Source organism: Bos indicus x Bos taurus, chromosome 20 (assembly GCF_003369695.1).
Source record: "Bos indicus x Bos taurus breed Angus x Brahman F1 hybrid chromosome 20, Bos_hybrid_MaternalHap_v2.0, whole genome shotgun sequence".
NCBI classification, from domain to species: domain Eukaryota; kingdom Metazoa; phylum Chordata; class Mammalia; order Artiodactyla; family Bovidae; genus Bos; species Bos indicus x Bos taurus.
The window spans coordinates 23,840,330-23,858,726 of NC_040095.1; the positions used below are offsets into that span (position 1 = coordinate 23,840,330).

General features: G+C 41.8%; 1 protein-coding gene across 1 annotated transcript in view; it reads left to right on the forward strand.

Moving 5' to 3' along the window:
* CDC20B (cell division cycle 20B) overlaps positions 1–16,969 on the forward strand; it is a 64,674-nt gene extending 47,705 nt beyond the window's left edge. The window contains exons 8-12 of the mRNA XM_027520252.1: positions 398–492; positions 2,651–2,876; positions 8,522–8,647; positions 9,749–9,866; positions 16,495–16,969. Coding sequence (XP_027376053.1) covers positions 398–492; positions 2,651–2,876; positions 8,522–8,647; positions 9,749–9,866; positions 16,495–16,595 — 666 coding nt within the window. The 3' untranslated portion in view covers positions 16,596–16,969. The remainder of the gene's footprint in view (positions 1–397; positions 493–2,650; positions 2,877–8,521; positions 8,648–9,748; positions 9,867–16,494) is intronic.
* Positions 16,970–18,397: the final 1,428 nt, after the last annotated feature.

The window sequence follows — 18,397 nt, forward strand, 5'->3', positions numbered from 1 at the left end:
TGACCCTAGAAATTGTGTAGGCACTCAAATTTTATTTGTTGATAACTGTAGGTGGATTTCCAGCTTTGGAATTCCCATAGTTTGAAGGAACTAGAAGTGTCAAATAGTGATTCTCAACCTTTTGCAGTTGACTGAATTCACCTAAGAAACTTTAAAGTAAATGCCGTACGCCCAGAATCTTACTCCCACCATTGAATCAGAATGTCTAGCACCCGAACTCTGCTCCCGAGATGATCCACATATGCAGACAGCATTGAAAACTGCTTTAGGGTTAGAGGTGCTGAACTTTCACTTAGCACGAGGGCTGGCTGTATCAAGACTAACTGGCTGTTAGCCCTTTGAGAAGATTGTGGGTTGTGAAAATGCTAATTAATCATGCTTTTTCATTTTTTTTCAGTTATGGGATTTGGTCACTAAAAAGCGACTGAGAAATATGCTTGGCCATTTGTCAGTAGTTGGGGCTCTAAGCTGGAATCACTATATCCTCAGCAGGTGAGAAGCATCTTATTGGAACCGATTATGTTTGCATCACCAATTGATTACAGGTGAACAGAACTATAAAATTTGAAACCAAAGTAAAACCAAACAGACATGATTAGTAACAGTCATGATCCTACCATAACTGTCAGCTGTTCAGACCTTCTGATGCTATAAGTGGTCCAGTGGCCACGTGTACCATGGTGGCTCTGTGTCTGCAGCGTGTACTCGTACTGGGATTGTGAGGTTCAAAATCACAGGTGAAATGATTGTTAAAGTAAAATGTAAAACTCGGTTTAAGCTGAAAGTTGCTCTGTATACTTGCTAGAGGGATATTTTGTTGAAATCAGTATTTATTGCTGTCAGTATCACTAATGTGAAATATGTTAAGCTTTCTGGGGGCATAATTCCAATTCACAAACCCACAGAGGTTAGAGCTGGAAGGAACCTCATAGAATAACCAGTTCAGTGATTCTCAAACTTGACCCTGTGTCAGAATGGCCTGGAATGCTCCTCAAAACCCAGATTGCTGCCCTCTCTCTGAGAATTTGAGATTCAGTAGGTCTGATGTTGGGCTGATAATATGCATTTCTAATTTCGCAAGTGATGTTGATGCTTCCTCACTTTTGAGAACTACTGATTTAGTTGTCTAACTGCTTCTTTTTGACTAGAAAAGTTAAATGACTTGTTCCTGTGAGCCCACATAATCAGTCTAAATATTTATTTAATAAGTCATTCATCTTCACACTGTATTTCTTAAATAAAACTCAGAGCCTTCTATAATTTCTTTCAGTAGCTCAGATGTAATTGAGATTTCAAAACTTTGTGATTATAGCCAAACTTAAAACTGCTGCTGCTGCTGCTAAGTCGCTTAACCTAAAACTACTTACGCAAAATGCCCTTGTAAAGGAATAAATACTTACCCTGAGGCGTTGTTGCAGCCAAATCAATTCTATACTTGGGTTCCTTTTACAATCTATGCTGTGTAAGTTTAGTTTCATTATCCATGAGGAATATGAGCAAAATATTTTCTTAAAATAATAGCAGCTAAAGCGTCTGCCTGTAATGCGGGAGACCTGGGTTTGATCCCTGGATTGGGAAGATCCTCTGGAGAAGGAAATGGCAACCCACTCCAGTACTCTTGCCTGGAAAATCCCATGGACGGAGGAGCTTGGTAGGCTGCAGCCTATGGGTTTGCAAAGAGTTGGACACGAGTAAGCGACTTCACTTTCAAAATGTTTGGAGTACTCTGTGCCAGGAACTGTGCTAACTCTTGTTGTGTATAACTGTGTTTTAATCCCTGCAATAATACTAAAAAGTGGTTTATATCCCCCGCACCCTCTTTTTTTGAGGAGTAAACTGAGACAGCAGCCTAAAGTCATGTGGTTAGCATAAGGGGAAGAGTCAGGCTTTGAACCAAGTGGTCTGGCTGCAGAGTCTATATAGTTCATCAGAATGCTATTCAGGGCTGAGCCTAAGTAGTTTTTTAAAAATCTGACACTGGACTTTGAGAAATTTCAAGAAATAATTGTAGGCACTTATTTATTTTCTCCTTGGAGAAAACTAGTGCAGAAATTATTATCAGTATCACTCATTATCTTTGAGTGATAGGACCTTTATCATCATTTGGATCCAAATTTGGATCCAGTGATTTTGAATCATATTGCAGTTTGTTGTGACTTGCAGATAGTTTTATTATCTTTTTATATGATAGTAGAATGAACAAGTAGATTTGCAGATTAATAGAAAAAGGAAATAATACGTTTCTATGTCTAACATATATATGGTATATACACCATTTCATTGAGATAATATGAGGTATTGAATTCCAGAAAAGTAATATTTCCTGTGTCCAATACATAAACTACTATCTGGGAAAATATGATAATCTTCTAAATTTATTTTTCCATGCCTGTCTGTATCATATTGAAGCCATTGGAGATATCTATCAAAGGATATATTTTTAATATCCAGATTTGAAACTGTCAGACAAATCTACTTGTGAGAAGAATCACCCAGACAGAATACTCCACTCGTATTAAGTCAAGAAATGTCTATGTTTTGAATCTATCCTAAGGGGTTTTTCGGGAGTATGAACAGTACTTCATGTTATGCTTATACAGCAGTAGGGCTCAAGTTCTCTGTCCTAACCTGCCCCTTTACCTCTTGGCAGTGGATCGAGACTGGGCCGTGTTTATCATCACGACGTTCGGGTAGCCCAACACCATGTTGGAACTCTTCAACACACACAAGCTGTGTGTGGTCTGAAGTGGGCACCGGGTGGCAGGCTGCTTTCCAGTGGCTGTAGTGATGGACTGCTAACTATATGGCCCTATGATCCAGGTGCAAATGCACAGGGTCCCCCACTAAAAGTCATACATCAATCTACAGCAGTCAAGGTAAGAAATTCAACAGTTTTGAAAGGTATGCTTGAGCTGGTGGTTAAGCATGGGATCATCTGGTATAAAGGGTAGTTAAAATATAGCTTTGCTAAAGTGACAGGCAAACGCTCTCTTGCAGAGAGCTGCTTCCTGCAAGGAGCTGCTTATATTCTTAGATGTCGTATCAGAAATACAGTGAATTGAACTAAGATATTGTCGACTACAAACTGGCACTTGCCATTGGCTATTGCCATCTGCCTCTATAAGAATTAAATCATGTACTGCTGCAGCTGCTAATTTTCAATTCCCCCTGAAGGATTTCTCTGGTGGCTCAGATGGTGAAGAATCTGCCTGCAAAGTGGGAGACCCAGGTTTGATCCCTACGTCAGGAAGATCCCCTGAAGAAGGGAATGCCTACCCACTCCAGTATTCTTGCCTGGAGAATCCCATGGACAGAGGAGCCTGGCAGGCTACAGTCCACAGGATCACAGTTGGACATGACTGAAGCGACTTAGTGTACTGTGAAAGGAGTTCAGGGTGAAGAACAGAAATGAAACAGTGTTCTTGGGGAAAGCAGGCAGAACAGGTCTTCAGAGAGTTCAGGAGCTGATTTTTTGAGCCCAATTCTTATATCTCCCACATCTAGAAAAGCACTAAAATCCTTCATGGTCATGACTGCTCCTTGTGACTAGCAGAAACCTTCTGCAGAAAATAGGTGCTTGAGTGTATGTACTCACCAAGATCACATATATACTGACCTTCCTTCTACCTCTTTGGAGGAGTTTCTCAGAGGTATCTGAGCTGCTGTCTCCTGGGCTATCATCCTCATTTTGCCCCATGTAAAACTTACAACTCTTCCTGCTGTGCATTTTTTTTAAGTTGACAATAGAGTTTCTGGAAACCTGAACAAGTCAGGCCTTGTGGCATCTACTACCCGGGGAATCATAGAAACAGTCACTAGTGTAAATGTTCTCACAGGCACTGCAGGCTAGCCAATTAATGTAAGAGCAGACTTCAGATGTTGACATCTGTGTGATTCTGCCCATGATGGAGCTTCTAGTTTTGCCAAAACAGCTTGGTTGTAGTAAAAGCTAATTAGAAATAGGGTACTGAAGAGAATGATTACTAATAAATATAAAAAATACTAATATTCATCCTGTGATAAAACTGAGGTTCCTAGGCTCAAGAGAATTTCTCAGCCTCTTCAAATTAGATGCAAAATTTTGTGTTTACTGAAATAGCTCTCTTATTCAGCCCAGCAAGGGGTGTAATAGAATGGTTATTTGAAAAAGACAATTAAGGCAGATATAGATAAGATATAGAACATATATATTGTAAATATTTAATTTCAATTTATTTTATTCAACAAATATTTTATTTCAACTCAGTTTTAATTTCACAATTAAATTGTACATTTATTCATAATACAAGGCCAAGGTCTTTAGTTTGAATGAAGTTTGGCTGGTTAGAGTTCTTCACTGTCTTTCTTGTATGAACTACAATCATATTTCATTGTCTGTGGTTTCTAATTATATTTATTCTGATACCTATTATTATGTAACAAATTACCCTGAGTCCTAGTGGCTGGCTTAGCATAATTATTTTATTATCTTTTATGGTTTCTGTGGGTCAGACTTTGGGAAGGGCTCTTCTGAGCAGTTCTGGCTCAGGATCTCTCATGAGGTTGCAGTCAGACAGTGACTGAAGCTGGAAGTGCTAGGAGCTGGGGCAGTGTTGCCTGGCCAGTCATCCTTCCCTCTTCATGTGGTCTCAGAGCTTCTCTACATCATTTGGGTAGTCTTACCACATGGGCTTCCTTACCACGTGGCTGCCTTAAGGGAGGTGGACTTCGTGGTTCAGGGCAAGAGGGCCAGTGCTTCAGAGAGCAAGGTGCAAGTGGCCTCGTTAGGGGAAGCACACTGACTGAAACCGCCCACTCTGCCCAGGCACCATAGTAACCGTTTGCATGAGTTGTTTTAGGACAGGAGGTCCTGGTAAGGAAGGCGGAACTAATAAGCCACCACCAACTGGAAGAGTTCAGGAAAGGTCAAAAGGAGACACCACAGGTCCGACTACCTCCCAGAATCCTTCTCTCTGGCATCCATCTTGGCTGAACAAGGTGTGCACCACCAGGAAGGACTCTTGAGTCAGAATGATTGGCTAAAGACGACCCAGAAACTAATCTCCTCACCATAAAAACAGAGACTATGAGCCACTGGCAGAGCTGTTCTCCTGGGTTCCCTTACCCTACTGCTCTCCACCCGGGTGCCCTTTCCCAATAAAATCTCTTGTTTTGTCAGCACATGTGTCTCCTCGGACAATGCATTTCTGAGTATTAGATAAGAGCCCAGTTTCAGGCCCTGGAAGGGTTCCCCCTTCCAGCAACAGCATCACCTTTTATGACCCAATTCCAGAAGCCATGTAGTGACACTTTTGGTGCATTCAGTTGTTTGCAAGCCAGTCCCAAGCCCTCCCACATTCAAAGGGAGGAGAATGAGATTCTACATATTGATGGAGGATGTTGGCAAAGTTCTAGATGGGCAAGTGGGATGGGAGATTAATTTTTAATGATAAATGAGCTTAAACTGAGGATGAGATTAGTGTACTCATCTGATCCTAGTGTTGTAAAAAGTTACTACTATTTGGAAAAATCTATGTCAGCACTTCTGAAGCTTGGAATTTACCTAAAAAATAATATATTGGAAACAAAGACATATGCCAGAATATATTCATTAGAGTATTGTTTATAAAAACAAACAATACAACCCCCTCCTCTCCCGCCCCACAACTTTCTCCAAAAAGCTCAACCCAACCCAGTGCAAACCAAATGAAAATAAGATGAACATCAGGGAATTCCTTGGTGGTATGGTGGTTAGGACTCTGCGCTTCTACTGCTGGGGACCCGGGTTTGATCCCTTGTTGGCAAACTAAGATCCCACAAGCTGCACGTGGTGCAGCCAAAAAAATATTGCCATTTGGAACAAAAAACAAGTGAAAAAAAATCAACCTGAGTGTAGCATTAGAACAAACATTAATTAGAGTATAATAACATGATATAATATTGTGGGATAATTAAAAATTATAATTTTGAAAAAATGTTAAACATGGGAAACTGTATAAGTGAAAACATCAGAATTAGCAATAGTAATTTATAACTAAAGAATAGGCAATTTTATTTTCTAAACTGTATTAGTGAGAGGGTTAACAGCCTTGGCAGGAAGGCCAGAGGTCCCCAGGTGGCAGGAGGAAATAAACTGCAAGTGGCAGAAGTTTTTTTTTTTTTTTTTTCTTTTCTCTTCTAATCCTGTCTTGTCATGGCAACACCTGGTTCAACCTGAACTTAACTTTTCTCAAGCCTTGAGCTAAACAGTGTGATTTTTCTTATGGAAATGTTAACATAGCTTTTCTTAAGCTATGTTAATGAAACTATGCATTTGCCTTGGAATCTGCCTTTCTTCAAGCCAGGCTTCAGCACGTGAACCGTGAACCGTGAACTTCCTGATGTTCAAGCTGGTTTTAGAAAAGGCAGAGGCACCAGAGATCAAATTGCCAACATCTGCTGGATCATGGAAAAAGCAAGAGAGTTCCTGAAAAACATCTATTTCTGCTTTATTGACTATGCCAAAGCCTTTGACTGTGTGGATCACAATAAACTGTGGAAAATTCTTCAAGAGGTGGGAATACCAGACCGCCTGATCTGCCTCTTGAGAAATCTGTATGCAGGTCAGGAAGCAAAAGTTAGAACTGGACATGGAACAACAGACTGGTTCCAAATAGGAAAAGGAGTACGTTAAGGCTGTATATTGTCACTCTGCTTGTTTAACTTATATGCAGAGTACATCATGAGAAACGCTGGACTGGAAGAAACACAAGCTGGAATCAAGATTGCCAGGAGAAATATAAATAACCTCAGATATGCATATGACACCACCCTTATGGCAGAAAGTGAAGAGGAACTAAAAAGCCTCTTGATGAAAGTGAAAGAGGTGAGTGAAAAAGTTGGTTTAAAGCTCAATATTCAGAAAACGAATATCATGGCATCTGGTCCCATCACTTCATGGGAAATAGATGGGGAAACAGTGGAAACAGTGTCAGACTTTACTTTTTTGGGCTTCAAAATCACTGCAGATGGTGACTGCAGCCATAAAATTAAAAGACGCTTATTCCTTGGAAGGAAAGTTATGTCCAACCTAGATAGCATGTTCAAAAGCAGAGACATTACTTTGCCAACAAAGGTTCGTCTAGTCAAGGCTATGGTTTTTCCTGTGGTCATGTATGGATGTGAGAGTTGGACTGTGAAGAAGGTTGAGTGCCGAAGAATTGATGCTTTTGAACTGTGGTGTTGGAGAAGACTCTTGAGAGTCCCTTGGACTGCAAGGAGATCCAACCAGTCCATTCTGAAGGAGATCAGCCCTGGGATTTCTTTGGAGGGAATGATGCTAAAGCTGAAACTGCAGTACTTTGGCCACCTCATGCGAAGAGTTGACTCATTGGAAAAGACTCTGATGCTGTGGGAGGGATTGGGGGCAGGAGGAGAAGGGGACGACAGAGGATGAGATGGCCGGATGGCATCACTGACTTGATGGACGTGAGTCTGAGTGAACTCCGGGAGTTGGTGATGGACAGGGAGGCCTGGCGTACTGCGATTCATGGGGTTGCAAAGAGTCGGACACAACTGAGCGACTGAACTGAACTGAACTGTCTTTCTTCAAATTGGTTTGCCTAAGACTCAAACCTTGAACTGATAATAGATCAACAAACCAGTATGTCTTACTCATGGAAATATTCTCTTAAGCTATGTTAAGGAAATGTATTTGCTTGGAAATCTGCCTTTCTTCAAGATTCATGTCAGTTGCTTCATGACTGGGGATGACTCACTTTGTGTCAGTGCTATCTCAAATGCATGTTGTGGGAGAGGGGCCTGGTGCAGCTCTCTCAGTTTTGAGGTGTTCCTTTATCTGATTAGCAAGTTGCTAACAGGTACAAAGCACCTTGCTCAAAGCTAGCAAGGGAGCACTGATACTGTCCCCTTCTGATGTTTATGTCAGAAGCTTTCTCTGTCTATTTTATACTTCAGTAAAGCTTTGCTACACAAAAGCTCTGAGTGATCAAGCCTTGTCTCTGGCCCTGGATCGAATCCCTCTCTTCCAAAAGACACAAATCCTGGTGTCCTTCACAGCTCGTAGCAGCAACCTTTTATTAGGATTTGAAACATAAGATTTTTTGTGTTGCGAGCAAGCAGGTATAGCTCTCCGTTCTCTTCTGTTCTCTTCTCTGACCTAGAACCTAAGGACACAGGTAGACAAACCAGAGGAAGACTGCATTTTGTAATCAGATTCTAGAGGTACATGTCAAATATTTTAGCAGCAGATTTTTTGCCCCAGAGGATATGTTGAATGTAGCTTTTCAAACATAGTATTGTGTACTTTTTCTGTTTGAAATACTTGCACTTGTTACCTAAATTTGAAGAAGACGACAATAGGTGATTTCTAGTCCATGAGAAGTAATCTCTGGAGAGGGCAGTAGCTCTTGCCTTTAGATCAGAGGTTCTGGAGATCTGCCATGGGGGCACACCTCTGGAACCTCTGGTTATATGTGTGCATCTCATTCATGAGTTCACCTCCAAAGCTGACCTGCCTGTGTGATTATTTGGAACTTTAAAGGCCATTGATTGGTGTCCCTGGCAGACTGAAGTCCTCGCTGTTGGAGGAGGAATGAAGGATGGACGCTTACACATCCTGGACATAAGTACTGGGCAGAGCATCCAAACCCCAAGCACAGACTCACAGGTAAATGTCTTTCCTGGAGTTCACCTTCATTCTGATCTTCTAGAATCTTGTGAAACTAATATACAATAGAGCATAGGACCCAGACACACCTCTCTTTAGCTGCTGAGTCTATAGGAGTTTCAGCTCCTAAGAGTTTCCTTTTGTAAAACCCTTTTCACCTGTGAGTTGCAAGTTAATTTAACTTGTGTATCTTTTTTTTTTTTTCCATTTTCTTTCTCAGCTCTGCTTTAACTGTGAAAATTGGGAACAGTCTGGCTGGACAGTGATCATGCTGTTGTTGTTCAGTCACTAAGTTGTATCCGACTCTGCAACTCCATGGACCACAGCACACCAGACTTCCCTGTCCATCACTAACTCCCTGAGTTTCCTCAAACTCATGTCCTTTGAGTTGATCATGCCATCCAACCATCTCATCCTCTGTCATCCCCTTCTCCTCCTGCCTCAGTTTTTCCCAGCATCAGGGTCTTTTCTAATGAGTCAGTTCTTTGTATCAGGTGGCCAAAGTATTGGAGCTTCAGCTTCAGCATCAGTCCTTCTAATGAATATTCAGGGTTGATTTCCTTTAGGATTGACTGGTTTAATCTCCTTGCAGTCCAAGGGTCTCTTAAAAGTCTTCTCCAGCACCACAATTCGAAAACATCAATTCTTCGATGTTCAGCCTTCTTTATGGTCAACTGTCACATCCACACATGACTACTGGATAAACCATAGGTTTGACTATATGGACCTTTGTCGGCAAAGTGATGTCTCTGCTTTTTAACACACTGTCTTGTTTTGTCATAGCTTTACTTCCAAGGAGAAAGTGTCTTTTCATTTAATGGCTTCAGTCACTGGCTGCAGTAACTTTGGAGCTCAAGAAAATAAAATAATCGTAGTCCACTTCAATTCATAGGTTCATCGTGCCTAAGTCTCTTTGTACATTTAGTTTTTTGTTGCTTTGGGATAAACTTACCTGGAACTAACGTAATTCCTCTAATAGCCTAACCCTATATGTAGATTGGAAGTAGATGTGGACAGAATATACTGCCTAAACTTAGTTTAAAATGCATTCAATGAATCAGAAATTGCCATAATTCTTTATTTTGGGGATCATTATTACAGATTTGTTCCCTAACCTGGCTACCTAAGACAAAGGAGATTGCAACTGGCCAAGGTTCTCCCAAGAATGATGTGACTATGTGGACCTGTCCTGGTCTGGCCAGGTCACGTGGATTTTTTGGTAAGTATATAGGTAGGTAAAATGACATGTACCTATTGCAAGGTGAGCTGTTATTGGCGGAAAAAGCCATGAATGGAAGATTTTCTTCTTCTGGTTCTTTGAAGTATATATTTTATTAGGGGGGAAAACCCTACTTACCGCATCTCAGGGATAGATGAGTGTTTCTGAATTTGACTAAGATTGTTCATCACTTACAATGGTCATTTTTTTTTTTGCATATGTGTAGGGATAATGAAGTGATAATTGTGGGAAGTTTTCAAACTGTGTTTCTGAACTCTGGAGTTAGCATTGTAACTCATTTTACCCTATTTGGAAGAAGAACCAGCAGTGCTAAAATGTGTGGAAGATAAGAAAATATGCAAAGGGTGAGACATTATTCATGCGGGGAGACCATTCCAGAGCATGAGATTCTGGGGGAGCCTCTGCCCTTTCAAGACAGACTGATGTTGTTTCCTGGTGTGGTTCTGTAAACACTTACTGGCTACTTCTTGAGAGCAAGACCCCATGATGGAGAACAAGACTCGGGCCTTGTTCTCAAGAGTCTTAAACTATCTTTGTGTGCAATCTGAAATATTAAGGGGGGCTGAGGAAAATAGAAGTGTTGGTTATTGAAGGAACAGGGCACTGACATCCAGTCTCTTGTAGACCTCTGATTATATATTCTGTCTTCTTCCTCTTGCCACTCATTTTCTGATCATCCCTGAAATGTATTTATTCAACATTTATTTATTAATATTAAGCATCTATTATGTACCAGGCAATTTTGATGGTGCTGGGCATACACAGGTGAACCAGACAGACAATATCCTTGCCCTCATGGAGCCTATACTTCTGTGGGAGAAGATAGACAAAAGTCAAATATATACGATATTAGGTGGTGATGATGCCATGACTCTCTGGAGATTCTGAGAATGTTATTTGGCAGTGACAAAACACCTCAACAGAGAGTCTTCCTGCTTCTGCTGCTCAGCCTGGCTGGAGCTCTGGTTAGCCTCAAAATAACTTTCTGTCCTTCAGCTGTTATACTGTGTGACTTGGTGAATAAAAATACAGACAGCTCTTGACAGAGCCACTTCAGTGCCAGAATGGGTATAGGAGAAGCATGAGGTGGTCTTTGGCATATAGTGATTACAAGTAACCAGACCTTTTTAGTTTAAGGAAACATATTAAATCAAGCCTTAAAACTTAGGTGGGAGTACTGATAGATAACTTTTGCATGAATTTGCTGATGCTCAGAATAAAGGTATTAGTGCTTTTATTATTTTTTCATTTATCTGGTCATAATAAGTTATACTTTTTAGTTTTAATGATTTGTGAATTTTTTTTATATTAGACAGCAGAGAGTATATTTAACCCTTCCTCCTTCCTGCAAAATGTTTTTGGTTAGAGAAGATGCAGTTAATTTTGAACTTTTAGACACTAATTTTCATCTCTAACTCAGTAGTTTCTTCTATGTACAATATTTCCCCAAAGTATTTAGCAGGAAGATTGTTTTACAAATGTACATCATATGGTCAGATAAATTTGGAAATTCTGAGTTAAATAAGAACAGTTTTTCTTTCTTAATTATGTCTCAAAGCCTTTGATACATTATGTGTGTTGGGAATCTCCAAGAGGAATCATTTGGTGTTTCCAAGCCAGGCTTCAGCAGTATGTGAACCGTGAACTTCCAGATGTTCAAGCTGGTTTTAGAAAAGGCAGAGGAACCAGAGATCAAATTGCCAACATCCACTGGATCATGGAAAAAGCAAGAGTGCTCCAGAAAAACATCTATTTCTGCTTTATTGACTATGCCAAAGCCTTTGACTGTGTGGATCACAATAAACTATGGAAGATTCTTCAAGAAGTGGGAATACCAGACCACCTGACCTGCCTCTTGAGAAACCTATATGCAGGTCAGGAAGCAACAGTTAGAACTGGACATGGAATAACAGACTGGTTCCAAATAGGAAAAGGAGTACATCAAGGCTGTATATTGTCACTCTGCTTATTTTACTTCTATGCAGAGTACATCATGAGAAACGCTGGGCTGGAGGAAGCACAAGCTGGAATCAAGATTGCCGGGAGAAATATCAATAACCTCAGATATGCAGATGACACCACCCTTATGGCAGAAAGTGAAGAGGAACTCAAAAGCCTCTTGATGAAAGTAAAAGAGGAGAGTGAAAAAGTTGGCTTAAAGCTCAACATTCAGAAAACTAAGGTCATGGCATCTGGTCCCATCACTTCATGGGAAACAGATGGGGAAAGAGTGGAAACAGTGTCAGACTTTATTTTCTTGGGCTCCAAAATCACTGCAGATGGTGATTGCAGCCATGAAATTAAAAGATGCTTACTCCTTGGAAGGAAAGTTATGACCAATGTAGATAGCATATTGGAGAAGGCAATGGCACCCCACTCCAGTACTCTTGCCTGGAAAACCCCATGGACAGAGGAGCCTGGTAGGCTGCAGTCCATGAGGTCGCTAAGAGTCGGACACGACTGAGTGACTTTACTTTCAGTTTTCACTTTCATGCATTGGAGAAGGAAATGGCAACCCACTCCAGTGTTTTTGCCTGGGGAATCCCAGGGACAAGGGAGCCTGGTGGGCTGCTGTCTATGGGGTCACACAGAGTCAGACATGACTGAAGTGACTTAGCAGCAGCAGCAGCAGCAGCAGATAGCATATTAAAAAGCAGAGATATTACTTTGCCAACCAAGGTCTGTCTAGTCAAGGCTATGGTTTTTCCAGTGGTCATGTATGGATGTGAGAGTTGGACTGTGAAGAAAGCTGAGCACCGAAGAGTTGATGCTTTTGAACTGTGGTGTTGGAGAAGACTGTTGAGAATCCCTTGGACTGCAAGGAGATCCAACCAGTCCATCCTAAAGGAGACCAGTCCTGGGTGTTCATTGGAAAGACTGATGCTGAGGCTGAAACTCCAATACTTTGGCCACCTCATGCAAAGAGTTGACTCATTGGAAAAGACCCTGATGCTGGGAGGGATTGGTGGCAGGAGGAGAAGGGGACGACAGAGGATGAGATGGCTGAATGGCATCGCCAACTTGATGCACATGAGTTTGGGTAAACTCTGGGAGTTGGTGATGGACAGGGAGGCCTGGCGTGCTGCAATTCATGGGGTCGCAAAGAGTCAGACAAGACTGAGTGACTAAACTGAACTGAACTGAAGTTCTTTGGGAAATCTTTGTATGGGAACATCTCAAGATCTTGCTTCATGAACACCCTTCAGTGGGCAATGCCACATGGTGTGGCTGCTGAGGTCTTCAGCTTCTATGTGTTTTTACTGTGAGTCAGTGTTTCCATCATGGGTCAAGATCAGCATTAAAATAAAAATAGAATGGTATAGAATGGAAAAATGGAAAAGTGGGTTTTATTTTATGAAACTTTTGTCATTGTTATCAGTATATTTGCATGTCTATGTATAGGGTCACCACATGAAATGTAGTTTTGACAATGAATTGTGGTCAAAAAGCTGGAAAGAAGCTATTTTCAATTATGGTCATGCTTTTAGTAATTCTCATCCTGTTACCCACAGTCATAATTCTCTGGAGGAAAATTTTAGTTAAAGAGGTCCTCATCCACCTGACTATAGAAGAAAGATGCCTTATAATTTCCCCTCCAACCCTCCCCTCAACCCCCCTCCCCACCTCCACCCCACCAAGGCTATAATTTCTAAGCTTTGAAACAGTGGTAGCTGACTTTCTGGCTTATAAGTGAGATCTGGCCTTTGACTAAGTTCCATCAGTTCATCACACATGCATCAATGCATGGGCTCATTTATGGCTGTTGCTGCATAAAGAAAACCAACCTTTCCATGCTTTCAGTAACAGTTCTCTTGGAACGTGGGGATGGAAATTCTGAAGAACTTCATCTGAAATAAGGTGGCATTTCCCTCTATCTAGTAAACTAAGATTGTTGTGAATGTGAAAGAAGTATTTCAATAATGCTTTTGTTTCCATCCAAAGGCCATTTTCCTAACAAGTTCTGGAAGTAGCTGTCCATCTTTTAAGTCAAGATATTGTTCAAAGTCTGTTCTATAAAAGATTTGGGACTTTCCCCCTGTTATTCCTTTTTCCACTTTCTCTCCCTCCTTCCTTTTCATCTTAATGCACATAATAAAGAATGCATGAGTATTTATCACTAACTCCGGGAGTTGGTGATGGACAGGGAGGCCTGGCGTGCTGCGATTCATGGGGTCGCAAAGAGTCGGACACGACTGAGCGACTGATCTGATCTGATCTGATCTGATATTTATTGAATACAATTTTCTTTTTAGGTTTAATTTTAAAGCATTGGTATAATGATCTATATTTTCCTAACTAAATTAAGTTGTTTTTCATTTATATGGCTTGTGTGTGTGTGTGTGCGTGCGCACGCGTGCACACGTACTCAGTCCTATCTGACTCTTTGCAGCCCCATGGGCTGCAGCATGCCAGGTTCCTCTGTCTTTTACTATCTCCCAGAGTTTGCTCAGATTCATGTCCATTGAGACAGTGATGACATCTAACCATCTCATCCTCTGCCACCCCTTCTCCTTTTGTCTTCAATCTTTCCCAGCATAATAATGGATACTGGCCTTTAGTAGAAAAAGAATCTCTTCTTTGTGCTGGGTTTGGAGCATGGTAAACAGTTAAAGCTTTGAACTGGATTCCAGTTCTGGCTCTGTCATTAACCGGCTGTGTGACCTTGAACAAAGCGTTTGATATTCTTAAAGTTTTTCTTCAACTCTAAATTAAAAGGATGGCGTTATATCAATGAATTTAAACATTTTTTATGCACCAACATGCCTAGGGCCAATCCCATGTATCCTTGGGGACGTGTCTCTGTGTGTTGTGTGTCTGTGTTTGCATGAAGGGGAGCACTGGGAGTTCTGTGTGTAGGTGGAAAAAGCCCTAAGTATCTAAGCAATGTCTCCTTTAGGAGTGGAAAGTGTAGCTACACTCTTTGCTCTTGAGAATCTTGTGTCAGAGAACAAGATTATTTCTGAAATTCCAGCTCTCAATTGAGTTGTAAGCTGTACTGCTCTATGAGAGGGTGACCACCCATCTCATATGATTTTATTTGTGCCCCCAAATACCTACCTATTCAGAAACATATCCCCCTCCTTCTTTCCTACTTTGTCCTAGTCCCAGCTTTCTTTCATGGAGTCAGCTTTGTCTATTTTGGTGTAAAGATTTGATCATGAATTGTTGGATTAGGATAGGTTTTGCAAAATATTTTCTGAGGAACATTAGTCCTTTAAGATGCTCAAGTCAAAAGGACCAAATAAGTTTCAGAAATGCTGCCTATTATAGCCTCTTCTCCCAAATATTTATAATGCATATGAAAGTGTTAGTCTCTCAGTTGTGTCCAACTCTTTGCAACCCTATGGACTGTAACTCACCAGCCTCCTCTGTCCATGAAATTCTCCAGGCAAGAATACTGGAGTGGATTCCCATTTCCTCCTTCAGGGGATCGTCCCGACCCAGGGATCAAACCTGAGTCTCCTGCATTACAGACAGATTCTTTACCTACTGAGCCACTAGGGAAGCCCTGTAATGCATATAGCAGTTTTGAAATAAGGAATCCTGTTTAATTTCCTTAACTTGGAGTTCTCAAATTAAGATGATTATTAAAGACTCTTTTCATTTTTAAATACCTAACAACCTCATATAAAACTATTGTCCCACAGAATGTTCTTTGAGAAATGGTCAGTTGGAAAGAGGGTTATTATCCTCAGAATTTCACACAAAGACTTATGTTTGCTTTGTGGGACAGATTTTTGTGTCCTTTTCCATGAAGCTGCATGAGTTTATTTGATTAGCTTCTTGAAACCAACATCCTAAAGGGATTACTTTTAGGGGAGGATAAGAAGAGGGATGGGGTGTGTGGTAGGAACATGGCCAAGGGAATTCCTGGGAATTGGTGGAGTAGAGAAGATAGAACTAATAATGGTAGAAGGCATGAGGTTGTGGGGAACTAAAAGCTGGTCCCCTCAGAGCTATCCAAGTCAAGTCCCTGGAACCTGGGAATGGAACTTTATTTTGTGAAAGGGTCTTTGCAGGTGTAATTAAAGTTGAGGATTTTGAGATGAGATCATTCTGGATTATCCGGATGGGCCCTAAATGTAACAGCAAGTGTCTTATAAGAGGCACACAGCGGAGAACAGACACAGAAGTGGAGGCGACTTGACCACGGAAGCAGAGACTGGAGTGATGTGGCCACCATTCTGGGATGGTCAACAGCTGCCAGAGCCAGAAGAGTCAGGGAATGGAGTCTCCAGAGGAAGCCGGCCCTGCCAACCCCTTAATTTGGGACTTCTGGCCTGTGAGAGAATATATTTCCGTTGTCTTAAGCCATGCAGCTTGTGGTAATTTATTACAGCAGCCCTAGGGATCTAATACAAGGGGAAACACCCTGAAGGGGCAACAGTGAAGCAGAACTTGGCCACTTTAGGGTGTTCCCCAGAGCCCACGCTGACTGTTTTCTTGGCAAAGGTGCAGTGGGAGCGCCAGCCCTGAATGTGGCAGGTGTTTGGAGAAGCCCTTTATCCTGGGATGGGATTCATGGCCCCCAGCTTAGGTTGCTTCCCAGTCCTAGGCAACAGCCCTTGACACGTGGAACACGAGCTGTCTGTCTGTCTTCCCACAGACCACCGAGGCCGAGTGCTACACCTGGCTTTGAGTCCAGACCAGATGCGAGTCTTTTCTGCCGCAGCGGATGGCACAGCCTGCATATGGAATTGCTGCTAGTCACTCAGCCCCTCCCGGCTTCAGCTTCCTCATTTTGACATGAGAATAATGATATTGGCCTTGCCTTCTCCATGGCATTGTCATGAGGCTCAAACAAGATGGTGCTTTTCCTGAGGTGAATGCCTGTTCCCCTGACCTTTTTCTCAGGTTACTTTACTTGCTCTGTTTCATCCCACCACAACTTCCAGACATTGTCTCTCATTCTGTGCTTATCTTTCTGCTTTCCTCCTCCCCTTTTCTTCTTCTTTCTCTGTCTCCTCCGTGTTAGAGATGCATTTTCACTGCTATAGTCACAAGAATATCTACTGCAACAATTTGTAAACTCTTCTTTCCCCCTTCACTTTTCTCCCAAGCTCCAGCCTTATACTTAGATCTCTGGATATATATACATATATATATATATATATATATATTTTTTTTTTTTTTTTCCTATTTTGGCTGCATGATATGGCATGCATGGGTCTTAGTTCCCTGACCAGAGATCAAACCCATGCCCTTGCAGTGGGAACTTGAAGTCGTAACCACTGGACCACCAGGGAAGTCCCTTGGTTATTTCTTCATTGAGATCCTTTTCTGTCTTTAGCTCAAACTCAATACATTAAAAACACAACTTATTCACTTGAATAAGCACAACTTACTCATTTAAATACTGATTAAAGTGCTCCTCTGTGTTAAGCATAAGGCTTCCCTGGTGGCTCAGTTGGTAGAGAGTCTGCCTGCAGTGTGGGAGACCTGGGTTCGATACCTGAGGTGGGAAGATCTCCTGGAGAAGGAAATGGCAACTCACTCCAGTATTCTTGCCTGGAGAATTCCATGGACAGAGGAACCTGGTGGGCTATAGTCCATAGGGTCACAAAGAGTCGGACATGACTGAGTAACTTTAATATGGATTAAGCATATGGATTATTTCCTCTCTGACAAGGACTTCCTTGGGACTCCCTTTTCTCTCTTCATGATCTCATCTTACCCTAGTCATCCCATCACTCAGGGAGCCTCCTGATTATTCAGTTTACTCCTTGTTCTCTATCTTTTGTTTCACCCAAGTAACGTCCTTGGAGAAGGCAATGGCACCCCACTCCAGTCCTCTTGCCTGGAAAATCCCATGGACGGAGGAGCCTGGTGGGCTGCAGTCCATGAGGTCGCTAGGAATCAGACACGACTGAGTGACTTCACTTTCACTTTTCACTTTCATGCATTGGAGAAGGAAATGGCAACCCACTCCAGTGTTCTTGCCTGGAGAATCCCAGGGATGGGGGAGCCTGGTAGGCTGCCGTCTGTGGGGTTGCACAGAGTCGGATGCAACTGAAGTGACTCAGCAGCAGCAGCAGAAGCAGCAGCAGCAGCAGTAGCAGCAGCAGTAACGTCCTACACACCTGATGACCAATTTGTGGCAATTGCCTTCTATCTGGTTTCCTGTCTTTATTCTTAGTGGGTTTCCACATCACTGATAGGTTTAATTTCTAAAAGTACTGTGCTGATCCTCCCAGTACCCTGCTCATAAACTCTCAGTGACTCCCCATTATCTAATCCCTCTTGACCTCAACCTTGGAGTCCTGAGCCCAGAATCTGAAGTTAGGGGACCTATACTTAACTAGGCTCTGCCATAAACTTACTGAGTGACCTTGGGTATGCCACAACATTTGCAAATAGGGCTTTGGATTTGATGACTGCTAAGGTTTCTTCAAGCTCCATCAAGCCACTGTTCTTTTTAACATTAACCCTCACTCACCTCCTGTGTTATCGCTGGGCTGTCATGATTTCCTGCCTTATGCCTTTGTTGGAGCTCTCATCTAGTCTGGAAT